The following is a 13,740-nucleotide window of genomic DNA, read 5'->3' as shown; positions in this document are numbered from 1 at the left end:
TGTGCTCCCAGGCCCCTGTCTTTGGGGAACACCAGACACGACCAAGCAAGCTCCCCACCCACACACTTCTAGAAGACCCAACTCACCTTAGCTGTGGAGGATGACGTCGCAATCTGAATCACCTTGGCCAGAAGGTTCTTGGGAAGTGGAAACTGGGTCAGAGCCCTAATAGCACTGTCATCATCTGTCATTTCAAAGGAACCCCCCCTGAGAGGACCAAAAGTTTAGGTGAAAAAGTTGTCTTTCTTCCCAGGCCAATGAATTTCCCTGAAGCTCTGAGTCACAGAGGCTAGGACACTGCAACCAAGAGGCATGAGACAGATGGGAAACGGGGCACCTTTGCTCTGCCTGTGATCCTCTTGCAGACATCGCCTAATGCTCCCTCAGTTCCCTCACACAGATAAAAGAGCAGAAGGAAGGGCTCTATGCTGCTGTTTTGCAAAAGCCCAGCCACACAGTGCAAGACCACAGCTGGCCATCCCCCCAGAATGGGCAGACACGTCAATGAGTGATAGGACACACAAGCTGAACTGTGGGGCAGGTGCCCTCCCATCTCAGAGAAGGCTAGCAGGGAACATCTACACATCCCCACATCAAGATACGGCCAGCCCCCTGCATCCCCCAGCCCCCAGCCATACCTTGAGTCCCTGAGTTGGGTATGGGAGTCCTGCTGGGTCATGGACAGGAAGTCAGTAACATCTATGGTCCCCTCTTCTAGCTCTTCCTCCTCATCCTCCTCTTCCTCCCGGCCCAAAGAGCGGGATAGGCCCCCAGGTCCCCCTGGCCGAATGCTCTCGGGATTCAGCTGCCGCCAAGAAGTAGGGGGCATGGTGGGTTCGGGGCGCCACCAGCTGTCAGCCGGGGAGCCAAAGCGATCAGCTAGCACTCGGTACTTGGCTGCATCAAACAGCTCGTTCCGGGGACCCAGCAGACCCCAGCCCTGGCAGGGGAAAAGGAACGTTATAAGGATCCATAACATCTTCACACCTCAGTCTACCTGGGCCATGTCCAGCTACACCATAAGTCACCTGTGTCATAGAGCCATAATTTTTCATCTGCCTACCCACTTCAAGCCCTAGTCCAGAACCAGGCATAGAGAGAACACTTAAAAATGCCTAGCTCTGGCTGGGCATGGTGCCTTACACCTATAATCCCAGCACTTTGGGAGACTGAGGCAGGAGGATCACTTGAGGCCAGGAGTTTGGAGACCAGCCTGGGCAACATTGTGAGATCCCATCTCTAAAAAAAAAAAAAAAAAAAAATTAGCCAGGCGTGGTGGCACACGCCTGTAGTCCCAGCTCCTCAGAGGCTGAGGCAGGAGGATCACTTGAGCCAGGAGTCTGAGGTTGCAGTGAGCTGTGAATGATGCTACTGTACTCCAGCCCAGGTGACAAAGCAAGACACTGTCTCAAAAACAAACAAAAAATGCCTAACTTTGATAGATGAAAATGATAAGATTTAGAAAAAAAAAAATCCTACGTGGCAACAAGTGAGCAGAAGATACATTCGCATAGTGATCTAGGAAGCTTCAGTAAACACAGCAATTAGAAAATATGTAGCCCATACCCTAGAACAGATGTAACTTTTGATATAAAAATCCTATGCTAGGCTGGGCACGGTGGCTCATGCCTGTAATCCTAGCACTCTGGGAGGCCGAGGTGGGCGGATCGTTTGAGCTCAGGAGTTCGAGACCAGCCTGAGCAAGAGCGAGACCCCATCTCTACTAAAAATAGAAAGAGATTATATGGACAGCTAAAAATGTATATAGAAAAAATTAGCCGGGCATGGTGGTGCATGCCTGTAGTCCCAGCTACTCGGGAGGCTGAGACAGGAGGATCACTTGAGCTCAGGAGTTTGAGGTTGCTGTGAGCTAGGCTGACGCCACGGCACTCACTCTAGCCTGGGCAACAGAGTGAGACTCTGTCTCAAAAAAAAAAAAAAAAAAAAAATCCTATGCTAGGAATACGTTCTACAGAAATAATTTGAAATGTTAAAGCCATTTATACAAAAATATTATTTAAAGTGTTTTACAGCTTCATTCTTTTCTACAGAAAATATCAACTAAAACATTTCCTCAGTCTCTAGCATATACAAAGCAACATGCTGGCCACCTGAGCATTATCAGGATAGACAAAACCTGGTCCCTGCCCTTAAGAAGCTCAGAATCTAAGAGGCAGAACAGAAATGCAGATGACCAGGGTCAAAGGAACAAAGAAATAAGTGAGAAGCAGAAGAACAGGGAGCAGACTATGCACAAAGCGTGGGTTTAAGAAGTTACACTTGGCAGTGGTAAAGGTGACAAAGCCTGTGGGACAGCAAGAAAATGGAATTGTCAAATGGATTTCTGACATTAGGGCCATGTGACAGTGGACAGCAGGAGCCACAGGCCAGGAACCTCTCTACAGTGAGGTTTCAGTCCAATCAGACCCATGACAAGCTGAGGAGTGACCACAGCCTTCCCAAGACTGTTAGGTTTCTGAAATAATTATATGTAATTTTTTAAAATTCTATTCATAACAGCAACAAAAGACATAACCTACCTAAGATGAACTTAAAAAAGGTACAGACTTGTATTTTTTTTTAAAGTACAAAACCTGGCAAAAGGACATAAATCCAGGGAGACATATGCTCCTGGATGATAGAACATTTATGTGTGAGGAGGCAAAAGCCTCCTAAATTAACCTATAAATTGAACATAATTCCAATCAAAGTCTAGATAGGCTTCTTAGGCATTTGACAAAACTGATTCTAAAGTTCGTCTAGAAAAACAGACGGGTAAGAACAAGAGGATTCTGTGACAGAACAGAAGAGGGCAGCAGCATGCCACGCAGACACCGGCAAGCACACGGGTGGGGCAGCACCGTGCACTCCAGGTCTCAGCTGCCAGGCTTCTGCCTCACAGGCTTCGCTTCTGACAAGGATGCATCTGGTTAGACAGAAAACCAATCCAAGCTTGCTGCCCTGGGGCTTCCCCAGCAGGTCAGCACAGCCTGACTGGCAATCGCTCTTCCCACCCTCACAGGCTCCCTGCTGTTCCGGCTGAATGCTCCTGCTTGCCTCTCTGGAGCTTTACATACAATGCTAGCTACTATTCTCTTTAACCTGCTGCTCTTCCAGAGCCCCCTTTACTGGCTCTGGTTTCTCCACTAAAGCCTACTTCCTCCCTCTTCTTACATCTGTCCAGGCACTGTCTTTTCAATCTCTTTAATACCCCTTGAAGAAACCCCCTCCACTGCTGCTACTGGCATTCTCTTTTATCTCTAGTCTTGCCCTATACTACTGCTATCAATGACTTTTCCTAAAGGCAAACTTGGCCCTGTCACTCTATCAATTACTATCAGTCAGTAGCCCCAGCATCGACAGGATCAAATCAGAAGTCCCACCTGTGACATCGAAGGCCCTGGTGTTCTGGCTTCTGCCTGTCTATACTATGGCCTGGCACATAGACCCATGCTCACACTCCTCACAGCTGCTCACATACACCCTGGCTTCATGCCTCTGTGCCCTGTGTCTAGACTTTCTGCTCCATCCCTGGTCCTAAGCAAGGATCATTCTTCAAGAATAAGCCTACTCTCTTCAGGAAGCTGAAGTGTGTTTATTTCCTTATGTAGACACCAGCCCTGTGGGCTGTGGCTGCTCTTAGAGAACTCTCCGTTACCTCTTGCCAGCACCGCACACTAAGCAAGCATGAGGGTAATGCTTACCAAATGCATCTAGTTTGGGGAAAAGAGGAAATCTGAACTATGGGTACAGATATTAAGGAATAAAAGGCTGAGTTCCAAAATAGAGAACTCCTATCATTTCTGAAGGATAGCTTTGCAAAAAAAAAAAAAACAAAAAACAAACAGAACTCCTATAACCAGAGTGAGATATCATCTCACATCAATTAGGATGGCTATTATCAAAAAATACAAAAAATGTGAGTTCAGGTCCCACTTAAAAAAAAAAATAAAATAAAAAATAAAAAACAAAAAATAGCAAGCATTACCAAGGATATGGAGAAACTGGAACTCTTTTGCATTATTGGTAGGAAAGTAAAACAATGCACCCATTGTGGAAAACAGCTTGGGTGTTCCTCAAAAAAAAAAAAAAAAAGTAGAATTACTACATGATCCAGCAATTCTACTTCTGGGCATTTTACCCAAAAGAACTGAAAGCAGGATCTCAAAGAGATATTTGTATGTATGTTCATAGCAGCATTATTCACAACAGCTAAAACATGGAAGCAACCCAACTGTCCACTGGCTGATGAATGGATAAGCAAAACGTGGTATATACGTACAATGGAGTATTAATTCAGCCTTAGAAGGAAACTCTGACACAGTACAACATGCATGAAACTTCGGGACATTATGCCAAGTGAAATTAGCCAGTCACAAAAGGACAAATATTGTGATTCCACTTACATGAGCTATCTACAGCGGTCAAATTCTCATAGAGACAGAAAGCAGAATGGCGGCTGCCAGGGGAGGGGAGATGGGCAATTATATTTTAATGGGTACAGAGTTTCACTTTTGCAAAATGAAAAAGTTCTAGAGACTGGTTGTACAACAATGTGAATGTAGTTACATACTGATCCGTACACTTTAAAATCGTTAAGATGGTCAATTTTATATTATGTGTATTTTACAATTTAAAAAAAGAGAGACTATGAGCACAGACGAGAAATAGGGAAAGGGATGGGATTATCATGAATGAGATAATGACTTGCTTCAGACAGGATGAGTTTAAAGTGCCTTTAAACATCCAGGCAGAGAAGGATTTCCCAACTTCAGCACTATTACTGTTTTGGGCCAGGTAATTTTGCTGTAGAGCGCTGTCCTGTGCATTGTAGGATGGTTAGAAGCATTCCTGGGCTGGGCATGGTGGCACATGCCTGTAGTCCCAGCTGCTCGGGAGGCTGAGGCAGAAGGATCACTTGAGCCCAGGAGTTTGAGGTTGCTGTGAGCTAGGCTGACGCCACGGCGCTCTAGCCCAGGCAACAGAGACTTTGTCTCAAAATAAAATAAAATAAAATAAAACTTTGAAAGAAAAAAAAAAAAGAAGAAGAAGCATTCCTGGTCTCTATCTCATAGTTGCCATTAGCACTCCTGCAGCTGTAGCCACTACAAATGTCTCCGGACATTGTCAAATGTCCTGTAGCTACTCTCACCACTTCTTCTCAATATAGTACTAGAAGTACTAGCAAGAGCAATCAGATCAGGAAAATAAATAAATAAATAAAAGGCATCCAAATTGGAAAAGAAGAAGTAAAGTTATCCTTGATTGCAGGTGACATGATCTTATATATAGAAAACCCTAAAGATCCCACAAAAAACTGTTAGAATAAATAAATTCAATAAAGTTGAAGGATACAAAATCAACCCACAAAAATCAATTGCATTTCTCTTTATGCCAATAATAATCTATCCAAGAAAGAAATTTTTTTTAAAAATCCATTTACGATAGCATCGTAAAGAACACTTAGGAATAAATTTAACCAAGAGGTGAAAGATCTGTACACTGAAAACTATAAAATACTGATGAAAGAAACCGAAGACGACACAAATGGAAAAATATCCCATCTTCATGGAAGAATATGGCTAAAATGGCCATATTCCCTAAAGCAATACATAGATTCAATGCAATCCCCATCTAAATCCCAATGGCATCTTTCAAAGAAACTGAAAAAACAATTCAAAAATTCGTATGGAACCACAAAAGACCCCAAATAGCCAAAGTAATCTTAAGAAAAAAAAAAAAAACTGACCGGGTGGCAGTGGCTCACGCCTATAATCCTAGCACTTCAGGAGGCTAAGGCGGAAGATTGCTTGAGCCCACAACTTCAAGACAAGCCTGGGCAATAGCAAGACCCCCATCCATCTCTTTAAAGACAAAAAAAAAAAAAAAGGGGGGGGGGGCAAAGGAGTTGAATAGACATTTTTCCAAAAAAGACATACAAATAGCCAACAGATATATGAAGAGGTGTTTAGCATCACTAATCATCTGGGAAATGTAAATCAAAACCACAATGAGGTTATCACCTCACGCTTGTTAGAATGGCTATTTTCAAAAAGACAAGCAATAATGAATGTTAGAGAGGGAGTGTGGAAAAGGGAACCCTTGCACACTGCTAGTGGGAATGTAAATTGGTACAGCTATTATGGAAAATAGTACAGAGATTCAAAAAATTAAAACTATAACTACCATATAACCCAGCAATCTCTCTCCTGGGTACATACCCAAAGGAAATGAAATCAGCACTCACAGAGCTATCTGCATTCCCACATTCATCACAGCATCATTCACAATAGCCAAGGCATGGAAACAAGCTACATGTCTGTCAATGGATGAATGGATAAAGAAATTGTGGTACACAATGAGATATCACTTAACTCCAGTGAGAATGGCCTTTATCAAAAAATCCCAAAACAACACATGTTGGCGTGGATGTGGAGAGACAGGAACACTCATACACTGCTGGTGGGACTGCAAACTAGTGCAACCCCTGTGGAAAGCATTATGGAGATATCTTAAACAGATTCAAGTAGACCTACCATTTGATCCAGCAATCCCATTATTGGGCATATACCCAAAGGAAAAAAGGTCATTCTATAACAAAGACACATGTACCCGAATGTTTATAGCAGCACAATTCACAATTGCAAAGATGTGGAAACAACCCAAATGCCCATCAATACATGATTTGATTAGTAAGCTGTGGTATATGTATACCATGGAATATTACTCAGCTATAAGAAATAACGAAGATACGACATCTCTATGGTTCTCCTGGAGAGAGTTGGAACCCATTATATTAAGTGAAGTATCCCAAGAATGGAAAAACAAGCATCACATGTACTCACCAGAAAATTGGTTTCCCTGATCATCACCTATATACACATCTGGGAACGACACCAATCGGATATCAGACTGAGGTGGGGGGTGGGGGAGGGGATGGGTGTATGCCTACATGATGAGTGCAATGTGCACTGTCTGGGGAACGGACACGCCTGGAGCTTTGACTTGGGGGGGACAGGCGGTACATGGGCAACACATGTAACCTGAAATTCTGTATCCCCCATAATAAGATGAAATAAAAAAAAAAAAAAAAAGAAATTGTGGTACATATACACAATAGTATATTATTCAGCCTTTAAAAAGGAGGAGAGCCTGTGATTTGAGACAACACGGATAAACCCAGAAGTCATGTTGAGTAAAATAAGCCAGACACAGAAAAAAAATATCATATAATCTCACTTAACATTCAGAATCTAAAAAAGTCAAATACATAGAAACAGAGTAGAGCTGGTGGTTACCAGAGGCAGGAAGGGAAGAGGAATGGGGAGATGGAGGTCCAAATATACAAAGTTAAGAATATACAGGATGAATAAGTCTGAAGATCTCATGTACAGCATAAGGATTATAATTAATAATATTGTATTGCCTGTAATCCTAGCACTCTGGGAGGCCGAGGCGGGTGGATCGCTCAAGGTCAGGAGTTCAAGACTAGCCTGAACAAGAGTGAGACCCCGTCTCTACTAAAAATAGAAAGAAATTATATGGACAACTAAAATATATATATACAAAAAATTAGCCGGGCATGGTGGCGCATGCCTGTAGTCCCAGCTACTCGGGAGGCTGAGGCAGTAGGATCGCTTAAGCCCAGGAGTTTGAGGTTGCTGTGAGCTAGACTGACGCCACGGTACTCACTCTAGCACGGGCAACAAAGTGAGACTCTGTCTCAAAAAAAAAAAAATAAATAATATTGTATTATATAATGGAAATTTGCTAAGAGAATAGATTTTAGGCGCTCTTACCACACACACAAAAAGATAACTATGTAAGGTGATGGATATGTTAATTTGCTTACCTGCAGTATTCATTTTACTGTGTGTGGATAAAACCATCATATTGTACACACTAAATAAAAACAATTTAAAAAAGAATTAAATGTCCCCTGGGGGGCAAAATCACCCGTGGTTGAAAACCACTGAGGTAGAGCTACCCTATAAGAGACGGAGATTTTTGAAACATTAAACACAGAATGGTTGAACCTACAAGAGATGATTCCCAGGTAAAGGGGTAGAGAGAGAAAAAAAGAGATGTTTTAGAGAGTTGGAGAGGAAGAGGAGCTCGAGAGTGACCTAGAGAGAAAGAAGAAATGAGAAAAGACCCCTGGCACTGCCAAAGCCACAGAACACTTAAGCAGAGTGAGCACTGAGAAAAGGCTGTTAAGTCAGGCAGAGCATTGTTCCAGTCACTCAACAATAACCTGGTCACTGCTGCTGCAGGCCAGGCACTGTGGCGATGCAAAGGTAACCAGAGGCCATGAAGATGGTTGTAACACCAGAGTACAGAAAATGCAAACCACAAGCACAGAGTGCTGTTTGCAGTGGCTCAGAGCCAAGGGAAGAGATCAAAACTTTTTGAGGCCTACAGAAAAGAATCAAAAGAGGAAGAATTTGAAAATTAAACAAAAGGATGAGAAAGGAGATGGAAGACAGACAAACGAAAACAACAGAGAAAAGGGATGGGTAGTGTGGGAGCCAAGGATAACGAGAGGGACTTTTCATCTTCAAATGCAGGGAGGAGACAGGGATAGTAATAGCCTAGAGACCATGAGTGGGAGAGAAGCTGTGGGAATGTGTCCTATGGCTTTTTTCTTGTCAGAGCAGAGGTGAGGACCTAGGACCTGAGAAAGATTCAAGGTTGGCACAGCCATAAAGGGAGTCACAAACAGGTATGGAAAGAAAGGTTGACAAGCAACACCGAAGGCCTAGCAAATGCTGAGTAACTAGAAACCTAAAAACACCACATGCCCAACCACTGGGAATTGAGGGAAGCAATGATCACGTTTTCATTACAAGTAAGAGAGGACTATGTGACTACAGGGAAAAGAAAAGCAGAAACCAAAATGGAAATATATACATCATGCTGTACATACTTTTTCACAAAGGGGTTTTTGACACCACAGAAAGTAAATAACCACAGTGGCAAAAAATAATAATAATAAAATAATAAATCTATTTTCACTGGCTGAACAAGGAACCAGAAGTGGGAAGGGCTAAGGACAGGCGAGTGGATGAACACTGCATCCTACCAAGATAAACCTGACACCAGAAAGACTATCAGAGCAAGGGGCAAGGAGTTCCCCAGAAGGGAGGTCTGCATGGTTTTTACTAGGGGAGGGTCACCTTGAACAGCTGGCAGGCAGCAGCTGCAGCCTGCCGCTCAGCGTCGATCTTCTTGCTGCCATAGCCTTCTACCTCCACACTCTTGGGCCACTTTATGTGCAAGGTGACTTTCTGAGGAAGAGAAGAGAGAATCAGGACCCTTGCCTCTCCAGACTTCAAAGCTGCTACAAATCACATGAAGCATCAACAGCAAAGCTGTGGACTTCACTGCAGCAATGTGCCAGGCTCAGAGTTGAGAGTGCAGGACAGAACCCCCAACCCCATCATTAACTCCTTATAAAGCTCTAACTCTCTCATTTTCAATTTATTCATTCCATCTCAAGTTGCTTTGCTTCTTCAAGGTGCCACATCTTAGCCAGAGACCAAGACCAATGCATGATTCTGTGGGTTCCGGGATCTGTAAGACGCTAGGGACAGGAATTCTCATCCTCAACTCTAATCCTCTGCAGTCTCAGTTTGGTAACAGGAGATCAAAATCAGGAATTAGTGCAGGGGCCTGTCCCAGACAAGATGAGAACTCCTCACGTCATCTGCCCTGTATTCCCTTTCCCTAAACCAGGCATGTGTTTCTGGCTCTTCTTCAAATAGCTTTGCTCTGAGAGTCTCTGCTGTTTTAATTCAGAAAACCCATTCTATAGAGTCTCCTTGACAATAATGAAAGAAAAGGGCAGCCAGTCTCCTTTCTGAGCCAGACCAATGCTTCTCCTTGTTACCAGCAGAGTTACCTTTTTCTTCGGTCCATTGGTGTGCACGTAGACCAGTTTGTCTTTTGCATGTGAGATACCGAGGGCTCTTCCAATCACACTGTTGAGAAGGTTTTTGGGCTGTGGGAATTCTTTTAATAGGTCCCTAGAAGCTAAGAAAATAAGAACAAAAACATTATAGTTGTTCTTTTTCTTTTAAAAACTCCATGGGGTGGGTATCAAGGCAACTCTGGGCTGGATTCTGAGGATGTTGGCTCATGATCCCCAACCACCCAGGAGCAGCGTAGAAAAGGAGAGAGGAATGGCTTTACGGTTTACAGGGGAGAGTAAGACCAGAGCCACGTGCACGACCATCTCCTGAAGGAGAATGGACAATGACCCATACACCACAGAAGGGAACCAGCCAGCATCCTCTTCCCCACCCAAGATCCTGATAAAATACATCAGCCACAGAAGCCTGGATAGTCAATAACCCCCCCTAGTCTGATGTCTGAAAGAAGACACTAAACAAAAAAAAAAAAAAAAAAAAGCAACAATTCACCACACACACAAACTGGAGATTGAGACAATGCAAGACCCTTCTTAAAGTAAGACACACAAAAGGGAGGATTGGCCCCATGTAGCTCAGTGATGAGACCCAGAGTCTGAATACCAGGTCCCAGCTCTTGACTGTACCTAAGCACTCTGCAGAAGGCCTCCATAGAGCCAGACTATATGTAGGGAATTATTAAAGACCTATAGAGCTGAGACATATGCATGAGCTATTCCTCCCTCAAGTTCTCTGGAGTCAAGGGGAGAAAGGATGTATCATGTACAGTGACAGGTATCTCACTTCTTTCACTTGTTCTTTGTAACTATCTCAGAGCACAAATGGGAGAGATATCCACCTAGAGGCAGTTTGTGCTTAGAGGCAGCTTGTGCTTAGACACAGGGCTTGGCAAGGCCATCAAGAGGCCTGCAGGATACAAAATGAAGGGCCCTAAAACACTAGAGTCGCCCTTCAAGAGACACAAGGCCAAAGACCTGTGGAGGAGATAAGAGGCCATTTCATTCTCCACCCCTAGTCTCTGGCAGCTCCAAAGTAGAACCTGTATACACGCACATGTGTACCTGTGTGCATCATAATCACCTGGGAAGCTTTTTCACAGCGCTGGACATACTGTTCCCCATAGGACACCTGAGAATGGCAGCAATGTTGGGGAAGGCTCCATATTTTGAAAAAGCTCCTCCAGTTCTGATGTAACCCTGCTGCCTGGTTTGAGACTGCGTTTCCTTGGGTCAGACTCCTGTGTCAACTGGAAAGGATGGAGGATGCCTGGTACTGTCTCCCTCTAAGTGATAATTTGAAAAGCAACTAAGAATCAACCACTTAGGAAAGGGCATCTAAGTAGACTCAAGGGGGGTTGATGCCACAGAGGAACCCAACTTTAATCAGCCTACTTAGGGCCGGGCGCGGTGGCTCACGCCTGTAATCCTAGCACTCTGGGAGGCCGAGGCGGGTGGATTGCTCAAGGTCAGAAGTTCGAGACCAGCCTGAGCGAGACCCCGTCTCTACTAAAAAAATAGAAAGACATTATATGGACACCTAAAAATCTATATAGAAAAAATTAGCCGGGCATAGTGGCGCATGCCTGTAGTCCCAGCTACTCGGGAGGCTGAGGCAGTAGGATCGCTTAAGCCCAGGAGTTTGAGGTTGCTGTGAGCTAAGCTGACGCCACGGCACTCACTCTAGCCTGGGCAACAAAGGGAGACTCTGTCTCAACAAAAAAAAAAAAAAAAAAAAAAAAATCAGCCTACTTAGACCTACAGGGATAACAAGAGATGTGCACTGAGACTCCCTCCAGGTCTATGAGGTAGGCAGAGGCTGGCTCTATCCATCTTTGATGGGTAGGGATGCTCTTACCAGTTTCATTCTCTGCACTACTCAGCAGGCACAAAACTGGACTCCACCAGAGAAGTCATTCTGTCTCTGTTTAAGATCCTGAAGTCCCAGGCATATTTGGGGCTATGTCCCACACTGATGAGGGTGTGCTCAACCTTGATGCTCTAACCCTTGTCCACAAATCTGGCAGGAGTTGGACTTTTACCCATTTTCCCCACTTCTTCGAGGTCCCGCACCCCTCACCTATTCTTGCCAGGTGCAGGCACTCCGGGGATCCATTTGGGCCTGTGCCACGTTGAGCTTTATAAACGGCAGGGCCGCGGCCCGCCAGCGGATGGCGGCCTCGGCCGCTACCGGAGAGAGGGCCCCAGCCCGCCACGGTCGATTCCGGTCTGCGCCCCTTACTCTGCCATCCCCAGGAGTCAAGGGCGTAGAGGCCCGTCCGCCCCCGCCCTCACCGTTCACCATGCTTCCGTCGCCTTTCCCGGGCCCGCCGGGGGCCATCCCCGATTCGGCCTCGGCGGCCTCTCTAGTGCGGTCGGGGCAGGCGCAGCCTGACGAGAGGCCGCGCGAGCGTCCCTGTCGCCCAGCAGCGCGGAGACCTGGGGGCCGCAGGCGCGGAGAGACGCCGGCGGCCAGCACCATGAGCCTCCTGACGGCCGCCATCTCGCTCCCGCCGACCTCCGCGGCCACAAAGCGCTGCCAAGACCCGACGAGGAGAGCGGGCGAGGCGGATCCGAGAGCCGCGCGCCCCCTGCCGACCGGCGGACGGCGAGGCTTGGACCCTGCTGAAATCGCTGCCCAGTATATCCAAACCCTCGAACTAGTCATCTGGATCTGGGGCAGGAGGAGGGAATGGGGTTTTGAGGGTAGAAATGGTGCTAGGTCTTAGCTCAATGTCCATCTAAGGAAATGAACCTAGTTCCCGCTTGCTCCTACCAATTGTTCATAAATACCTTTCACATGCCTCTAGCTAATTTTCATCCCAATCTTATTTAATGACTTACAAATTAAATCCGGTGAAGAATCTGGAGCTAGGACAGAGAAAACCTCTTAAATGTAAGCTGACCAGATTTAATCGCCAGGACTGGAGTGGAAGGTGAAAACATCGAACTTTGGACACTGTGCCAAGAACTGAGTTGGTCCAGCAGTGAAAATGCTGTTCCTACTTGTTTGAAAGACAGATGGAGCCAGGCATGGTGGCCCACACCTGTAATTCCAGCTACTCGGCAGGCCCAGGCAGGAGGATCACTTGAGGCCAGGAGTTCAAGACCAGCCTGGGCAACGCAGCAAGACCCCATGTCAAAAAAAGAAAAAAAAAAAAAAGCCAGTTGGAATTCCATTTCCAAACTACTATGCCTGGATCTTAGCCAGGCTCAGTCCTCTTCTGCCTCTTATAACCTTGAGGAGGGGGGCTCTGGGTCAGCTGGGAATCAGAGTGACTCTGCATGTTGTAGGCAATAACAGTGCAGAGCAAGGAGGCTCAAGGTCTGAGTCTCTTGAAAGAAAGCCTTTGCTGGAGGTTGGCAGTACAAGTGGTGGTAAGCTGGGAGGAAGGGATATGTTTGTTTGTTTTACAATTCTAGATCTGACTCCTAGCATTCCCTGGAGGGCCTGTTGAAACACATTGGTGGGCTGCTGGGCTGGGCACAATGACTCAGGCCTGTAATCCTTGCACTTTAGGAGGATCGCTTGTGGCCAGAAGTTCGAGACCAGCCCAAGCAATATAGTGAGATCCTGTCTCTACAAAAAATAGAAAACTTAGCCGGGCATGGGGGTGTGCACCTGTAGTCCCAGCTACTCACGAGGATCGCTTGAGCCCAGGAGTTCGAGGTTGCAGTGAGCTATGATGACGCCACTGCACTCTACCCCAGACAACAGACCGAGACCCTGTCTCAAAAAAAAAAAAAAAAAAAACCATTGCTGGGTGCCACCCCCAGTTTTTTATTCATTAGGTCTGGCGTGGGGCCTGAGAATC

At 45.6% G+C, this 13,740-nt stretch overlaps 1 protein-coding gene across 3 annotated transcripts in view; it reads right to left on the bottom strand.

Annotated features, from left to right (window-relative positions):
* The window catches only part of DHX30 (DExH-box helicase 30), a 35,607-nt gene that overhangs the window by 7,438 nt on the left and 14,429 nt on the right, over window positions 1-13,740 (bottom strand). For 2 of the 3 annotated variants that reach the window (XM_069475624.1, XM_069475623.1), the window contains 4 exons: window positions 9,902-10,032; window positions 9,177-9,287; window positions 639-940; window positions 87-207 (listed from right to left, as the gene is read on the bottom strand). In XM_069475624.1, coding sequence (XP_069331725.1) covers window positions 87-207; window positions 639-940; window positions 9,177-9,287; window positions 9,902-10,032 — 665 coding nt within the window. Of the gene's footprint in view, window positions 1-86; window positions 208-638; window positions 941-9,176; window positions 9,288-9,901; window positions 10,033-12,220; window positions 12,443-13,740 lie in introns of those variants that run through there. The other variant, XM_069475622.1, reaches the window with a different exon arrangement.

Source organism: Eulemur rufifrons, chromosome 7 (genome assembly GCF_041146395.1).
Source record: "Eulemur rufifrons isolate Redbay chromosome 7, OSU_ERuf_1, whole genome shotgun sequence".
Classification (NCBI taxonomy): domain Eukaryota; kingdom Metazoa; phylum Chordata; class Mammalia; order Primates; family Lemuridae; genus Eulemur; species Eulemur rufifrons.
This window is presented reverse-complemented; position numbering and strand designations above follow the sequence as displayed.